Raw genomic sequence first — 17474 nt, forward strand, 5'->3', positions numbered from 1 at the left:
TTCATATATTATAAGGCCGCTACGATTTCTTTTTAAAATTTTCATTTACCATACATGGCGAAAGAGGTCTATGGCTATCACGGGGTAAAGTCTGAAACAAAAAACTTTAGTAGTAAAAACGCATTTTTTAATAAAAAAATCATTTATCGAAGAAATATAAGTAATTTATTTACTATTAAATTACATATAATAACATAATAAGTAATTAATTACAGTCGTGTTTTATTTTTTTGTAGCTTTTACTTTTATCACTCAAATTCGACTTCTGCTCTTAATTATTATACTTATAAATACATATAAATAATAAATACATATAACAACTATATTATTATATATTATATTTTTTTTCGACAAACATACATATAAAATATAAATAGATATAGGTATTTAGTACGCCCAGGTTCGGGGCGGGAATCGAACGGAATCGAACCCACGGAGTAAAAAGTAGGGCAGTGCATATATATTTGTGTGTATATCTTTACACAATTCCCGAGTTAGTAGACGTCTGCATGTATTACATAACATTCTTTCTCAACTCCCTTGAGTTTTTCACTTACAATATATTTCATAACAACTGAGTGGGAAATGAATTATTTATTAGTATGAAAAAGTTGTTACGCTTTTGCCTTTTCTGCATTTAGTTCTTTAACCAAGCAACGTATTTTCAGTATTTTTTTTCATGACCTTCATAAGTTCTTAAAGGAGGTTTTTGTCATCATTACAGCCTATACAGTCCACTGCTGGACATAGGCCTCCACAAGTTTACGCCAAAAACAACGTGAACTCATGTGTTTTGTTGGGCAAAACACATGAGTTCACGTTGTTTTTAGGTTTTTGTAGTTATATAGTTTTAAAATTTATTTTAATTTATGTTATTATTACAGCAAAGGAAAATTATCATTTTACGCATAGCACAGGCTAATTAAATGCTAGTTCTATAAAAATAGTTTTTATTACAAAGATAAAATTTGAAAAAAAAAGAATAATGTTCTTATATTAAACATTTACAATAAGTAATAAGAGAATATTATATAATAGATAGATAATAAATAATTTTAGACAAGAGAAATTGATACTTACCTACTAACACATTGTTAGCTACCGTTCATTACTGCTCGACAGATATAGTTACATATTTCAACGCCAATAAGTCCAATATATTTTTAGAACCGTAACAGTGCGAATGCACTTTTGGCAGCCCACTCTTCCTCATTGCTCTAGGCATTTCTAAAATGTACATTTCTTTATAGGAAATTGAACTTTATTTACATTAAGATTAAGGCTAGTTTTGTCTTCTCTATTTCGAATATGACATTTTGTGCTGTCACTCGAAGAAATTTTAGGATAAGAATAACAAGTGACACACAGTTCGATCAGACGGAGGTAGGAAGTAGTAACGCACAGACGTTGTGACCGTATATCCGTTGTAAAGGGGAAGAAAATTGTGTTAGTGTATTTAAAATGAATACCAAGAAAAGTAAAAGTAAAAATCGACTGAAACCACCGAAATCACCAGAACACGTACCAGATACGACTAGGATTGAAACTTTTAGTACTGTTGAAGTTAATCTTAATATTGAAAATGTTGACAAGTGTGAAAATGCTAATAAAGAAGAAGTAAAAATTCCAGAGCCTGCTATTAAAACCGAACAAATACCTAAAGTTGACGAACAGTTAGGTATTGACGCTCCAAAAAAACCGAAACGAAGTAAAGCTAAAAAGAAACAAGAAACGAGCGTCGAACCAACGGAAAGTGACAGTAAATTAAATGTAAGTATTGCAACAGATGTTCAAAAAGATGAAAACGTTGAAAAAACGACGAAAGAAACTATCGTACCAGTTGCTCGTAAGAAGAAAAAAAGTAAGAAAAACACTGAACAGCAAAAGTTTGATAACGAGTCACAAATTGAAGGGAAACCCCAAGCTTTAGAAATTGATAACAAAACAAAAGAAAAACAAATAATAACTCCGAAAACTGAAGAACAAATAGACCAAAAAGAAGCTTTAGAGGCAGAAACACTCAAGACACCTGAAGTTATACAAAAAGATTCAACAAATTCTAAGAAAAAGAAGAAAAAGAAACATCGTCATGATTCAGACAAATCTGATGTTATAGATCCTTGTACACTAGCCTTTCAAAAATTATTAGAGCCATCAGTTGTTGCAAGTGAAAAAATTCAAAATGAAAACTTGCCGGTGGACAGTACAACTAGGGCAGAAGACTCTGCGACTCCTGTACTGGAAATACCTACCTGTTTCAAAGAGAAAGAAAAAGATGAAACACCAAAAAGTAAGAAGAAAAATAAAAAAGGTAAAAAAACATTGGATACAGAAACAAATGCCTGTAAAGAAAATGAACCAGAACATGAAGAGCTTAATGTTACTACGGAAGAAGATATGGAATTAGAAACTACTTGTAATGAACAGATTTCTAAACAGAAACCAAAAATCATAAAACCTGTTCAAAAGAAACGAAAAACAAAATCAGAATCTCAAGAAGTAAGTACGTCTATCTCAGAAAATATATGTGAGAAGAAGTCTGATGAGAATGTTGGAGTTATACTTGATAAAACAGAAAAATCTATTAAAAGTGAGGTAGAAGAAAAACAAAAAGGTGATAATGTTTTAAAAGCCGAGTCTTCTACGTTTGTAGAAATAAATTCAAAAAATAATTTGTCAGAAATAAAAAATGAAACATTATCTATAACATCTGGTAAAATTGATAATAGCAGTGATATCAATAACCCTGAAGATTTTTTTTCAATTGAGACTGACGATAAAAATGAACAACAAAATGTTGTTAGTGAAAAAGTAGTTGAATTTACTGAGAATAAAGAAATTCAACAAGAAAAAATTGTGACAGAAACTGAAAAAGAATCAGATAACTTAGGATTCCTAGAAGTTAAAACAGGCAAAAACAAGAAAAAACGACCACAAAAAGTCGAGTCTGTACCTGAAATTGTCAAATCAGTTGATGCTACAGTATCAAAAATCACTGAAGAAGTCGAACCCTTAAAAAGTAAGAATAAAAAAGATGATTCTAAGCCAGGTGAACCTAAAAAGGATGAACCCGAGAAACTCGAATCTAAAAATGACCAACCCGAGAAAGAAATAAAACAAGACAAGGATTCAAAAGAATCACTAAGTGATACTCACCAGGTAGATTTTGATATCAGTAGCGTTAAGTCAGAAGAATGTGAAGTTTTAAGTATCGCAACACCAGATTTGATCCAGTACCCTAGATCAACAAGTCAACAGGATTTAGACAATAACAACAATACTTTTATTAAGGAAATAACAACACCAGGTGAAATTAAATTGGGTATTCCAATTTATACTGCAACACCTATCGTTCAAGGATCTGGTGAGTCACCAGATTCACTACTTGATGAACCCATTCCAATTAAAGCTACCAAAGTTGAGTCGAACACAAGTACTTCAAATAACGATAAAAATGATATTAAATCTAGAATTTTTGAAGTAAACAAAGACATGGAAGAGCTAAGGCGGTCGATCGAAAAGTCATTAGCAGAATTGACCGGCGCTGAAAAATGTGATAGTGAAGTAGATAAGGAATTCGAGGAACTGTTTCAAGAACAAGCTAAAGAAACAGAATCAGCTGGACCGGAAGAGAAGTTAAAAAGTTTTCAAAAACCAGAAAATATAGCAACACAATCTGATGACAAAGTAAAAGAAGAAAATAGTGAAAATATTGATATAACAAAGCCAAAAGATGAAAATATCAGTGTAATAAACAAGGAAAAGCACATTAAGCCTGAAAAAATAGATTCAATGACGCAACAAATATGTATAGAAGATAATTCTCAAAATTCTGAAGAAAGAACTGATGTGAAAAATCCCGTTCCTACTTGTCCAGCTAGAAATAAGGGTAAAAGCAAGTCAAAGAAGAAAGGTAAAAAGGAACCTGTTTCTAGCAGTGTTAGTTGTTCCACGACTCAATCTGACACTACTAAAGAATCTTCAAAGCCTTCTCAATCAAATACAGAAAAAAGTGATCAAAAACAGCAATCAACCAATGAAAAAGGAAAACAAAAATCAACAGCTCCCAACGACGATAGTGAGGCTGACTCAAAACAGCTCAAGTTAGATCTATCATACGAACCAATAGAAAATTTTGAGGACGCTCTGACATCGAGTGTAGATGACGTCAACAAAACCTTCGAAATTATTGCAAATGAAGCAACCAAATCGCTGAGTCAGAATAATCCACAAATAAATATAATAGCTCCAATAGAGGATACAGAAGAAGGTGAAAAAGATAAAAAGCAAAAAGAAAATCCAGCATCGCAGCCAAAAAACTTATTAGGAAAACCCATCATCCCTGCGTCATCGAATAAAAACGATTTCAAAAAAGAGAAAAATAAACCTCCCAGTACAATACAAGCTAAAGTTAAGATAAAAGATGCTGTAGAAATCGAAAAACCAACGAACAAAGAATTAAAAGAATCTCAAACAACGAAGAAGTTGATTAAAGAAACGAACGGAATTGACACTTTTTCTTACTTATCAGACACGAATGAAGATTTAGTGTATAAGTACAGTTTCCGTAAAGTATTTCTGCAAAGTTCTTGTCATTTTTGTAAGAGAGAGTTAACGCACCGATTTCCGTGCAAGTTTTGCTCGTTAGTTTTCTACTGCAGTCAAAAACATTTAGATGAAGACTGGGCGAAGCATCAATTCTTGTGTTTTGCTGTTTCTACAATTGCTCATCTAAAAGGTATATAATTTTCACGAATTTCCTTACACTAATTTGTGATAATTTTATCCATAAGATGTTTATTTGCGGCAGTTTTCTATACTTAATCATTGTATATTGTATATATATTTTTTGTTCTTTTAAAGACATAGTAGTTGCCAAGACATAATTACTTTGAACTATTTTGTTAGCTTAATTAACGTTTGTGTAGAAAATAATCTTGTTTTCTATTTCTTGAACAATGCTATTTTTAAATGTCTTCAGTTATTACTTTTTCAACTTTACTAAAAATATATTCAATTCAGTAAACATAGTGTGATATATTAGAATAAATCTTTGATAACAAAAAATATATAATAACAAGATCAACATCTTTGCTACATTAGAAAAGTCTTCAAATAGTTAGGTGCCGTTAAAACAAACTCAACATGCACTTATGAATTTATCAATGAAAGGATAATTAATATATTCAATTTCGGTTACAAATATTGTTTTAATAAACGAGCTTCTTTTCTACTTGTGGGTTAATTTTTATTTTGTAAAATCACATAGCAACTAACCAATAAAGAATGTGTACCTGTATAATCTATGCATTTTTATAATCCATACATTTGTTATGTTTGGGAATTCCCAATACAGATGTCCGATGTTGTCTGGCTGTTTGTTTTCATATGCATTGTGTGTTTTCAGACCCCTGACAGAGTTTTCATATCCTACTAGAGACCGTTGTGTGTAAGGCGTTTGTTATTACTATATATAAATAACTGCTGCTTTTGCAGATCAAAAATACATTTATGCGGACATTCAAGATATCACTGGACAAGATTACCGAATTCTCAGAATGCAAATGATCCTGTCGTGTGAGAAGATATTGAAACGGAAGCTGGTCCCTTGGGAGCAAGAAGCTCTTCTGTACCCAAGACTATGTGCTGATCCCAGCTGCAGGCAATGGAAACAAAGGATGCTTAAAGACTGCGATGGATGTGGTCAGGTAATAGTTGACAATAATTTGATTTTTTCTTCTTCTTCTATCCTTCACGTTTGCTGTGATCGTTTTTGATGGTATGAGACTTTCTACGTTGTCATTTTGAAACGTCAGTCAAAAGGGAGTCACTTTTCTGTCATATCCTACCGTCTGCATTGTTTCCAAAATATTGAGGGATACAAAGTGACAATTGTAGTAAGTCACGTACAATCAAAAGTGATTACGATACTATAGAGGCAAACAAGCTTAAGATCGGTCTGAATACTATAGACCCGCCTCTCACTCCATAAACATAACAAGCGCGGTACTCGACACACCCAACCTGCCGAATTTGCAAATGTCTAAAAGATGTCTTGTTTTGTTTATTTATGGGCACAATCAAGTAAAATATTGGTACTAACTTAACGAGATACACTTAGTAAAATTAATTTTTAGTGAAATGGTTGAATAACAATTTTTTACAGGTTCATTAATAGTAAAAATTGTATTACAGATATCTTACTGTATAGATTATCCAGAACATCTGCCAGTGTGGCATCAGCGGTGGTGTAAGTCCTACGTATTATACCGGAAACTGGTGAACTATCAGCAAACAAAGGGCAGATTAGAACCTAGACTACCCACTAAAGTCCTTAATAGTTATAAAATACCTGAGAAAATGAACGAGGTGCTTGGAATAATGTATGAGGAAAAAATTGGTGAGTTATAATTTTTAGTAAAATTGAAAAAAAGCCAAAGAACGGAAGGATAGAGGGTTTAAGCGTAGGCTTCAATATAAAGGCGTTAAAATTCTAGATCGTATTCAGCCGTAACATACCATTGCCGGGCATAAGCTTCTTTCTCCATAAGATCCAGAAGAAGGATGGGATTGTTTAATCCACCACGCTGCTCTACTGCAGGTTGGCGGTTATTTTTGATAACAACCGAGACCGACGGCTTAACGTGCTCTCCTAAGCACGCTGGGGATACATGAACAGACATCCGAACCGAAAAAAAATATTTATACAAATACAAATATCCGTCCCGAGCGGAAATCGAACTCACAAGCCTGTGTTTTAGGCGATTACTCGCACCACTACACCAGAGCGGCCTTGCGATGATAAGAAATGCAAATTTATGTATGAGGAGTTTCTTAATACAAATACAATACCACTCTCTGGAAGTGTTATATTCATGAAGTACGTAAGGTGGCTAGAGCTTGAGAGAACTCTTGGAATGCGCTGTGTTCTAGTAGGTGTAGGGTCAGTGACACAATTGCGATGGTTTTGATATCGAGACGTGCATAGGTTATGGTAGCCTCTTACCACCAGATAGATCGTACGCTTGTTGCTAGTTTTACCATCCTGATGGGATTAAAATATGAAACTTACGGATTAGTAGAAAAATTCTGATATGTGTAGATCTGAAAACCAGTTTAACAACGTAGTGAATAACGCTCCAAGCCTTCTTTTTGATAGGAAAATTGGCTTGTATGTCTTAAGTAATTTACAGGCTGATACAGATTTCAAATTATGACATTTGAATTATCTTTAATTAATTTAGAACTTTATGCTGTTCAAAATTTCATTTTTTTTATTAATATAATTATTTGACTAATTTACGAGAATTTTCTAAGTCAAGTCATACATTGATTCATTTGATTAAATTTATCATTAAATTTGTCTTCGTGCCAAGATAATTACACTCACGTTCTGATATGTTAACTCGTTGTAGATTAAATGTTCATCTTTATTTAAAACGAAAAAAAAAAGTATATAAATGAAATGCTTTAGCACTGTTTCATAATTCCAATAGTCCTTTCGACTCTAGCAGCACACAGGTTTCACATTATCCCCAAGCATCTAATAAATAGTCTCAAACTACTAGAATTGAATGAAGCCCCTACACCTTACAAAAAGGCGCCATTTTAAATACATGCCGAATCGTAAGAAAATTTTTACAGATTGACGGAAACGGACACGAAATTCCACACACCACATAAATGTTACTCACCACACGCTGCACTTACTTGGTTTCGATCCATAAATAAAATCGGCCAAAAGCTGAAAAAAAAATTATGAAATATAATAATAATAATATTATTATTTATTGTACACTATTAAAAAAAAAAAACAAAGTAGCTAAGATGCAAAAGAGTTACAAGCGGAATGTTATACGTTTTTTATGCTGCTAGGGTGGGGCAAATAAGCGGACGGCTCGCTTGATGTTAAGACATTTAGAACTTTAATTAACACATCAAAAGCTCAAATAATTTTAGTTTGTGAAATGACAGTTAGAGAGTGCTATTAAACCTGTACTGTGTGACTACGGTACTAAAGAATATAGCCACCCCCTCTCTTCTCGTGGGTGTCGTAAGAGGCGACTAAGGGATAAAACAGTTCCGCTACCACCTTGGAACTTAAAAAGCCGACCGGTGACGGGATAACCATCCAACTGCTGGCTTTGAAATACACAGGCCGAAGACGGGCAGCAGCGTCTTCGGTGCGACAAAGCCAGCCCTGCGGTCACCAACCCCAGCGTGCCAGCCCAGCGTGGTGACTATGGGCAAAATACATGAGTTCACGTTATTTTTGGCGTAAACTTGTGGAGGCCTATGTCTAGCAGTGGACTGTATAGGCTGTAATGATGATGATGATGATGATTAAACCTTAGTGAAGTAAGGTAATTTTTGATTTAATCAGATTCGCGAAGCGGTTACCTTAATCAATGGATGCTTGTAACACCAGAACCATCACAAATAAGGACTATGGATTCAATTTCATATATATAAATTAGATACCCCGCATTGGAGCAGCATGATGGATTAAGCTTTGATCCTTCTCCTACATGGGGAAAGGGACCTATGCCCAGTAGTGGGATATTACAGGCTGAAAAAAAAAAATAAAAAAAAAAAAATCATTTATTTCTATAAGCTTAAGTACAAATCATCACCGAGTCTTCCCAGTAAGTAGTCAGAGACACTTGTATTGGGAATGACTCGCTACCTCCCTTACGGATGACTAAGACTATAGTACACTTAGCATTTTAACATTTTAAACTTTAAAATTAAACTAAATGTAAGTGTTCTGTGTGAGTGTGTATGTGTGTGTGTGTGTGTGTGTATGTGTGACTGTATGTGTGTGTGTGTGTGCGTGTGTGTGAGAGAGTATGTGTGTGTGTGTGTGTGTGTGTGTGTGTGTATGTGAGTGTGTGTGTGTGTGTGTGTGTGTGGGTGTGTGTGTGTGTGTGTGTGTGTGTGTATGTGTGTGTGTGTGTGTGAATACACAGTCTTATCTATGATTTTTAAGTAAAGCTAAGTAGAGGATCATTGACTGTGACCAATAGCAACGGTAGTGAAAAAATATATTATAAACTGATTTTGGCAATAAGGTTTTCAACCTCAACAAAAGTGAGAGATTGCAACCATCTAGTTAATCTTCCTTTGCATTTTAACTTTGCATAGGATATATATTAAGTATTTTGTTGACTCTGTTATACACGTAGGCGGACTGGGCAATATATTGTCTTCTAGCAAAGGCTGTACGAATTTTGCATGAGGGAACTACAATATCCCTTCTTCTTCGACTGGTTGGTTTGACATAAGTTAGAGATTTGTGGCACTGTAAAACGAGATTTAGAATATAGAGTTTCCTCACCGATAGAAGACCACTAATTCTATAAAGGGATTCAGTTGGAAATCTTAAAGGCTTAGAGTACATGACTTTAATAAGAGATCTCTGCGCTCTCTCCAGATCAAGAAAATAAGTTTTGTTGGCACCTCCCCAAATCGAGATGCAGTAGGTGAATATTGATAGTGCCAGAGCTAAGTAAATTTTATTCTTAAGTTTATTGGACATAACCTGTTGCAAGGACTTGAAAACCCACGTGAGTTTCCTGGTTGGATTAATTAGCAAATTCAAGTGGGAGTACCAGCTAAGCCGTTGGTCTAGTATGATACCTAGGTATTTCATTTCCTTAACTTTCTCAATGGGTGGACAGTTACAAATCGAAGCACTAGGTACTGCGCAGCAGTGTATTTTGATTTTATATTTGCAGTCTGGCTGCGACGAAGAATAAGGAGTGAAACAGATATAATGTGTTTTATGAATATTAAGTGTTAGTAAGTTATCCCTAAGCCAATTAGATATTTTAGTTAAGCCTCGCTCAGCCTGAGCATGTACTATATCCCAAGTTTTACCCGTGAAGACAATAGCGGTGTCATCTGCGTAGGAGATTATCGTACCCCCGACATCTCGAAGATTGCATAACTCGTTAATGTATATTAAAAAGAGAGTTGCTGAAGCGAAATTAGATAATTTTATTCACGTGTATATAGTGCAGTTCTCTTACGAGTATTTTTTTAATGCAAATAGTTCGGCAAACAAGCGTTCAGGTCACCTGATGGCAAGCGATATAGCATAGCTCATAAACGTCTGTAACACCAAAAGCATGGCAGGCGCGTTGCCGACCCTCCCCTCATATCCCCAATCCCCCAGGAGCTCTAGTCACCTTACTCACACAACACTGCTTGAAAACAGTATTATTTAGCTGTGATCTTCTGTAAGGTCGAAGTACTGCCCCAGTTGGGCTGCTCCATCTCTTGAGCTGGAAATTTACTTCTATGCCCTACCTCTGTTAAAATCATCTTTTCCGTCATTTGTCTGTACATCTTCATAGACATGGACGACATCCAGTACGCAGCGCTGACTCAGCTCGCCTCAGCGCCGCTCACAGCTGCCTACAGCTACCAGTTCTACAGCAGCAAGATGAACTCAACATACGCCAATGGAACAACAAAGGTAATGAAACAAGTACTTTTAAATTTAAGTTTTTGAATTAGTGTGTCAAATTTGTTTAAAAATAATTGTGTATATTTGAGGATAAACTCTTATATATAAATTTTAGTAATTAAATAAATAACTTAACTTAAAAAAAAAGAAAAAGTAGTATTTTTGTATATGAATGTTAGACATTAAATTGTAAATTATGTCTGGACAAACCAATTCCATAATGTCGTTCTGGCGTAAAACTACTATGAGATGAACAACACATTATGGAAAAAATATCTAATTTAATCCGTTATATTTCATTTATTAAAGTCATAATGGTCTGAGATCGCTAATATAATTTTGAATACTTGTACACATTTAAACGCTGCTATTATACCGCGATTTCTTAAAACATGTTTGGAATAAATCGTTCTTTTAGCGGTAAGATCGCCTTAGTACACGCTTTTCTGTATTTTTACTGTGTATGTTTGTGTTTTTTTAATGAATATGAAGGCTATATCACTTACTATGACGGATATATATTTTTAATTATCATGTTCTATTTCAAATCAAATTAATGTCTAAATCTTATGCCTAAAGGTAGTCTGAAATTAATTGCTTTTACAGAGATAAGATCATCTGTGTATATTGTACCTTTTCTGTATTTTTAACAGACTTCAAAAAAAGGAGGAGGTTACTCAATTCGACCGTGATATATATTCGACGTTATATATATATATATGGTATATTGGGATTATTATGGAGGTATTCTTAGATTGGTACCATGATAAGGAAACCAGGATCTAATGATGGGATCTCAGAGAAATCGAGGGAAACTCTCGAAAATCCGCATAAATTTTTACTGGGTGTACCGATTTTAATGATTTTTAATTTAATCGAAAGCCGATGTTTATCATGTGGTCACATTTAAATTTCATCAAGACATGATTACAACTTTTGGAGTAATCTTTGATAACGCGTATTCACTTGACTATTTTTTCGTCTACCTACGTTGTATTACTTGTCGATATAATTGAAGTCGATTTTTCTTCGTTTGCCTGCAAACACAATTATTAGTGTATTTTTTGTGATAAAATAATTAATGAGATTCCTAATTTCTTTTTGTTTACAGAAGTCCACGTTCACAATTCACGCAGTCGGAACTGATCTTCAGTTCGAAGCTGACTCCCTCAACAAGTGGGAAATATTCTTCTTACACCTGCGACCAGACGTGCAGGATCTGAGGGTTATTCTGATCGGACAGGACTTGAACCCATCGAATCTGCCGCTGGATTTGCTTGGAAAGATAAAGTAGGTAGACTCTTTATAGTATATCTTTGATAAGATATAGGTTTAGAAAATGCTAAAATACCCTCATATCACTAAATTAGTTATGTTCAACTAGTTAAAATAAAACAAATAAATCTAAGCTTTATTGGTTCTCTAATAACCATCCTATCAGTGACTATCATCATGATCTCCAACTTTCGAAGTCAATTATTATATAATAATAAGAATAAATGAATATACGCTTCATAATTATCGGCCCCCAGTAGGATTATCTCCTGTGTAGGGTCCGGAAACACACACATTATGGAAACAAGCACAAACGCCCAGACTACGAGAAACATCTGTATGGCCAATAGAAAGGATGTGCGGGAATCGAACCCGCGACCGTTAGCGCAACAACCGGCGATGTGACGCGCTGCACCAACGCGTCGTTTATATATATTATGTACTTGTTAATACTATGAAAATAAATAAAACCCCACTGCGTATAAGTGACCATTGAAGTATCAAATAAAAGCGAGATAGAAGATAGTTAAGAGTGATTTCTGAGATGTTTTCGCGTGATTGTACAGTATAAGTGGAATCTAAAAGGACACATTATGTGTGCCTTTTTTTGGTTACATTACAAATAAGTGTATAAATGTTGTTATATTGTTAAAACTAAGATAGAAAAATAAACCTTCTTGCAAAACTGCTTATGCATAATATTACCAATTAAATTGTATTTTATAGTGATAAAGTTATTATATTTATAGATGTAGAGAAATATTCACAATTTTTCATTTTATAGCGTAATATACCTTCGAAATGGAAATATTCATCCATCAAATAAAATTCAAGAGAATATAACCCACGAACAACAAATAGCCAATTTGCAATATGAGTTTTCAGCAGTAACAGGGATATTCGTCTGATATGTGTCTGATATTCGTCTGATAGCATAAGTCAGACGAGACGGAGACAGCTTTAAGACACACAAATGACATCGTAAAAAAAGACATGTTCATTTGAAATTGTATGATATAAAAGAATACGTAAAGTTTTAAATTTTCGTAATCTTAAAATTTGATCTGAAATTTTCACGAAAATGCTTAGAGCTTCATGTTAAAAAACTAGCTGTTGCCCACGGCTTCGCTCGCGCAGAAATTGATTATATTTAATAGAAGGTGCTGAAGTAGTACCCATTCATTTTATTAAAATAATTTAGAACCTCTTTGTGTACCGCAATATTGTTCGAATTTCGAACGCTGGAACTAGCAGACTGCTCGCAGAGCTCAATTCCGATCAGGCTTAGTAAAGCAGTAATTATACTAACAGTCAGTTTTTTATTTTATTTTTTTTATGTCACTAGGTCGGCAAACAAGCGTACGGCTCACCTGATGGTAAGCGATTACCGTAGCTTATAGACGCCTGCAATACCGGAATCATTGCAAGTGCGTTGCCGACCCAATCCCCAATCCCCCCAGGAGCTCTGGTCACCTTACTCACTAACAGGAACACAATACTGCTTGAAAACAGTATTATTTTGCTGTGATCTTCTGTAAGGTCGAGGTACTACCCCAGTCGGGCTGCTCCATATTCTGAGCAGGAAATTCCTGCTGTGCCCTACCTCAGTTAGTTAGATCGACTTCAGCCATTTTTAGGTAAAAGAACTAATCCCCTATGTTACCATCAAGAATTTACGCTAAAACTGGAATTCAAATTTTTTTTTTTTTTTTTTTTTTTTTATTTATTTATCTAGGATCACCAGTAATTGTTAACACTAATTACACAATAACGTAAACCTAATCTTAATAAATACTTTAGAGCTAAGTGTTACAATTTATTAAGGTGAACACCACATGCAAAAAGAAGCGTTACATTCCAATATAAAAAAAAAAACATATTTAAAATGTATAAAAATCAACAGTCACCAATCATACATAAGAAGTAGCCATCTTAACAACAATTCGTCCATGTCTCGCACAGTTCCCGTCTGAGCTTGGTAAATGAGTCGGCAAAGACGTCGATTTTAGTTTCGTTAAGGAGTCTGGATAACCTCGGTACCAATGAGTTGGCACCCAGAGTTGTTTTGCGAAAGGGCGGGCACAGCGGAGTAATAGGAGTACGAGGATAAGTTCTCGGCACACGGAGTTGGAACCTCTCAAGCAGCTGTGGACAATTTATCGCGTTTTGTAAAATTTTGAAAAGAAAAGAACAATCAAGTAAAATTCTGCGGTTTTCCAATGAGATCATTTTAAAAAAAATTAATCGTTTTTTATAGGACAGCGTTTCCCTTGAAACTTTGTTCCAAAATGCCAAGTATGAGACAAATCGCTTTTATATGCGCTCCAATTTCAAAGTATGAACTGCAAAATGAGGCCTCCAAACAACACTACAGTACTCAGTCAAACTTCGAACTAAACTATTGTAAAGAATAATTCTTGTACTATTATTTTTGAATACTCTTACATTACGAATCAAAAAACCTAACATGCGATTAGCTCTTTTGGAGATATACTCAATGTGATCCGTGAAGGTTAACTTCCTGTCAAACAAAACACCCAAGTCCTTAATAATATTTGTCTTTTGTATCATATTCCCCCCAATATAATACTCCGATTCGACTGTATTAATTCTCCTTGAGAACCTCATATGATAACACTTTTTAGTGTTTATTTCCATACAATTAAGCTGGCACCACACGACCAAACGGTCTATGTCGCTTTGTAACAATTTCACGTCATCGATGCAGTCAATAGTTTTAAGGATCTTCAGATCGTCGGCATACATAAATGGGGTGGAGTGAAGGAAGCAACCTGGAATGTCATTAACAAAGATGTCAAACAGAAGCGGACCAAGATGAGAGCCCTGTGGTACTCCTGAAGTTATCTCGTAGGAAGATGAGTGATAGCCATTGACAACTACATAGAAGCTACGATGTTGTAAATACGACTTGATCCAAGGAAGAAGCGATCCACCAATTCCATAGGCAGATAATTTGCATATAAGTATGTCATGCGAAACTCTGTCAAATGCCTTACTGAAATCAGTATATAGGACATCAATTTCCTTATTTCTGTCCATTGCCTCAACAAGGGTGTCAGTGAATAGAGCTAGATTTGTGCACGTCGACCTTGATTTTACGAAGCCATGCTGATGGTCGGAAAGATGGTGACTTAAATGATTAAATATGAAAGGGTACACAAGTGGCTCAAAAATTTTGGGAAACACTGATAGAATTGAGATAGGTCTGTAGTTTGAAACTACTTCTACCTTGTCAGACTTGTAAACAGGCACTATTTTCGCAGATTTCCATTTAATAGGGAAAACGCCTGTTTGAAGAAACCTATTAAATATCAGAAAAAGAGGAAACGTTAACTCGTTAGCACAGGCTGTAACAAATATTGTTGGAATGCCGTCAGGCCCTGGGCCCTTATTTCGATCTAATGACTTTATTTTTCTTAATATACTATGTTGGGTAATAAAAGGGACATTTAACTCTAGACTATAGTTACCAACATTTTTCCAATAATCAGACACTGTGTCGAGGCTATTACCACCACTACTATTGCGGTTCACATTGCACGTAGCAGCAAAGTGACACGCAAAAAGATTACAAATCTCTACACCATTGGAAGTTATCACGACACCGTCAGTCATTGTGTTTGGATACTTGCTTTTACAATTTTTTTTTGAGTTCGTAAAAGACCAAAATAATTTGGGGTTTCTTTTAATATTAGATTCTAATAAATTTATATAATTTTTGTACAATGACTTTGCCAATTCCTTGCAGCGTTTACTCAAAAGTGCTAATTCTATCTCATCTAGCGGATTCTTATATTTTTTATATCTTTTTCTAATCTTGATCTTTTCACGTATTATTTTTTTAAAGGTAAAATTCATTTAATATGCAATCAAAACCCTAAAAAAATCAAACAATTTTAGGCTTTTAGCTTATTTCAAGAACATAAGCTAAGCAAGGCTTTTTTCCTCATTTTTTATACACACGAATTTTGTTTATAGGGATACAATTAAAAATAATTTACATCTATATTCGAAACAGGCCCAGAGTATCAAACTATTTACAGGTTGTGTGAGAACTGCCGTACAAACAAACGTCGTGTGATATTTCATTTCCACGATAAGGAAACATACTGCGACTACTACTCCAGCGACGATTTCATCACTCCTGATATTGGTAATGAATAATTAATTACATAAAAGTATATTAAATAGGTTATTGTATCATAAATATTATTTTTTTATAATATTATTTTGTATCATAAAACAAAAATCTTTTAAAAAATATTATTGTGTTTTTGGAGTTTATTGAAGTTTCATCATTATCATTACAGCCTATACAGTCCACTGCTGGACACAGGCCTCCATAAGTTTACACCAAAAATAACGTGAACTCATGTGTTTTGCCCATAGTCACCACGCTGGGCAGGCGGGTTGGTATTGAAGTTTAGTTTACTTAAGAATCGATGTTGTCAATGACCGTTACATTTTTGTTAACGCCATCTATCGGAACTTAATAGGGGTCTGATAGATGGCATTTCTTTACCATTTGATATGGTATTCATCTTTCTTTTAGACTAGTAAGCCTTTTTGTGTCAATTTAGACAGTCGATCTGCAGGAGTAAAATCCAGTCGTGCGTCGAAGCGGGCGGACTGAGCAAACACTTTTTTTTCCTTTAAAAATGTTTTAACCGGTTTTTTGTTACAGTTTGCGCTTTCAACCCGAACATACACAGATCCAGTTTATACAATATTGAAGATATTTGGCCAACAACTATAAACAGCATTCTGAAGCAAAAAGTACCGTTCGTCATAACATCCTATACCATGGAAGAGTTAGAAAGAGATATGTCGAGAGTGAAAGAGACGGCGAGATACGATTTTAACGTAATTTTGGAACCTAAACACAATCCCTTTAGCAGCATGAGACCTGATAGAAATTTTATAACAGACCACGAAATTCCCTTGTTGTTTAAAAATTACTGTTACACGTTACTGTGTGGTGCGTTTTAAATGTTTGTAGTGTTTTGTTATTTATTTTGAATAAAACCATTGTATGAATGCGTACTCTTTTTTATTATATGTTATTTTTCTTCTCAGAGCTTCTTCAGAGCCTTTATGTTATATACTTATGTTTCATTCGTATTATATACTAGCTGAACTACACCTTTTCACACTCGTTATTTCCGACCCTGTGGGAATGTCGGGATAAAAATTAGCCTATGTGTTATTCTAGATCTCCAGCGACCTAAGTACCAAGTTTCATTAAAATCGATCTTGCAGTTTTTGCGTGAAAGAACACACTACATGAATTTATAATATTATTCGGATTTTCTCAATGGTGATAACAAGTAGCTATCACTGAACTAAACACGGAGTATAAGTATTTCTGTGGTTTGTGGAACTAAATTAGCCTATAACGATCTACTGCTACGGTTTCTTTCTCCGTATATAAATAACTGGTAGGTGTCCAGATAACATCCGAGACCGATAGCTTTACTTGCCCTACGAGTCCTACTGGGGATAATTAAACATAACTGTCTGAGGCGACCCCGCGACCGCCAGTTGTTGGTTGGTCTGTTTATCATGGTCTAGGACTCTAGGCGTTTGCTTGTGTTATGTATGTTCGACAAAGCAAAGTATTTAGTTGGAGAATATTTGTGTATGAGGTAATAAGAAAAACTAACAAAATCTTTCTCACTTATTTTATTTAAATAATATTTTTATTATA

At 34.5% G+C, this 17474-nt stretch overlaps 1 protein-coding gene across 1 annotated transcript; it reads left to right on the forward strand.

The window, feature by feature from the left end:
* The first annotated feature begins 1334 nt into the window (after nucleotides 1–1334).
* LOC123664471 (titin) lies at nucleotides 1335–16804 on the forward strand. Its single transcript, XM_045599011.1, has 7 exons — nucleotides 1335–4738; nucleotides 5497–5708; nucleotides 6196–6400; nucleotides 10359–10480; nucleotides 11583–11761; nucleotides 15811–15920; nucleotides 16452–16804. Exons 1-7 carry the CDS (start codon nucleotides 1462–1464, stop codon nucleotides 16754–16756), a joined length of 4410 nt encoding a protein of 1469 aa, XP_045454967.1. The 5' UTR covers nucleotides 1335–1461; the 3' UTR covers nucleotides 16757–16804.
* The last annotated feature ends 670 nt before the right edge of the window (nucleotides 16805–17474 follow it).

Source organism: Melitaea cinxia, chromosome 22 (genome assembly GCF_905220565.1).
Source record: "Melitaea cinxia chromosome 22, ilMelCinx1.1, whole genome shotgun sequence".
Lineage (NCBI taxonomy): Eukaryota > Metazoa > Arthropoda > Insecta > Lepidoptera > Nymphalidae > Melitaea > Melitaea cinxia.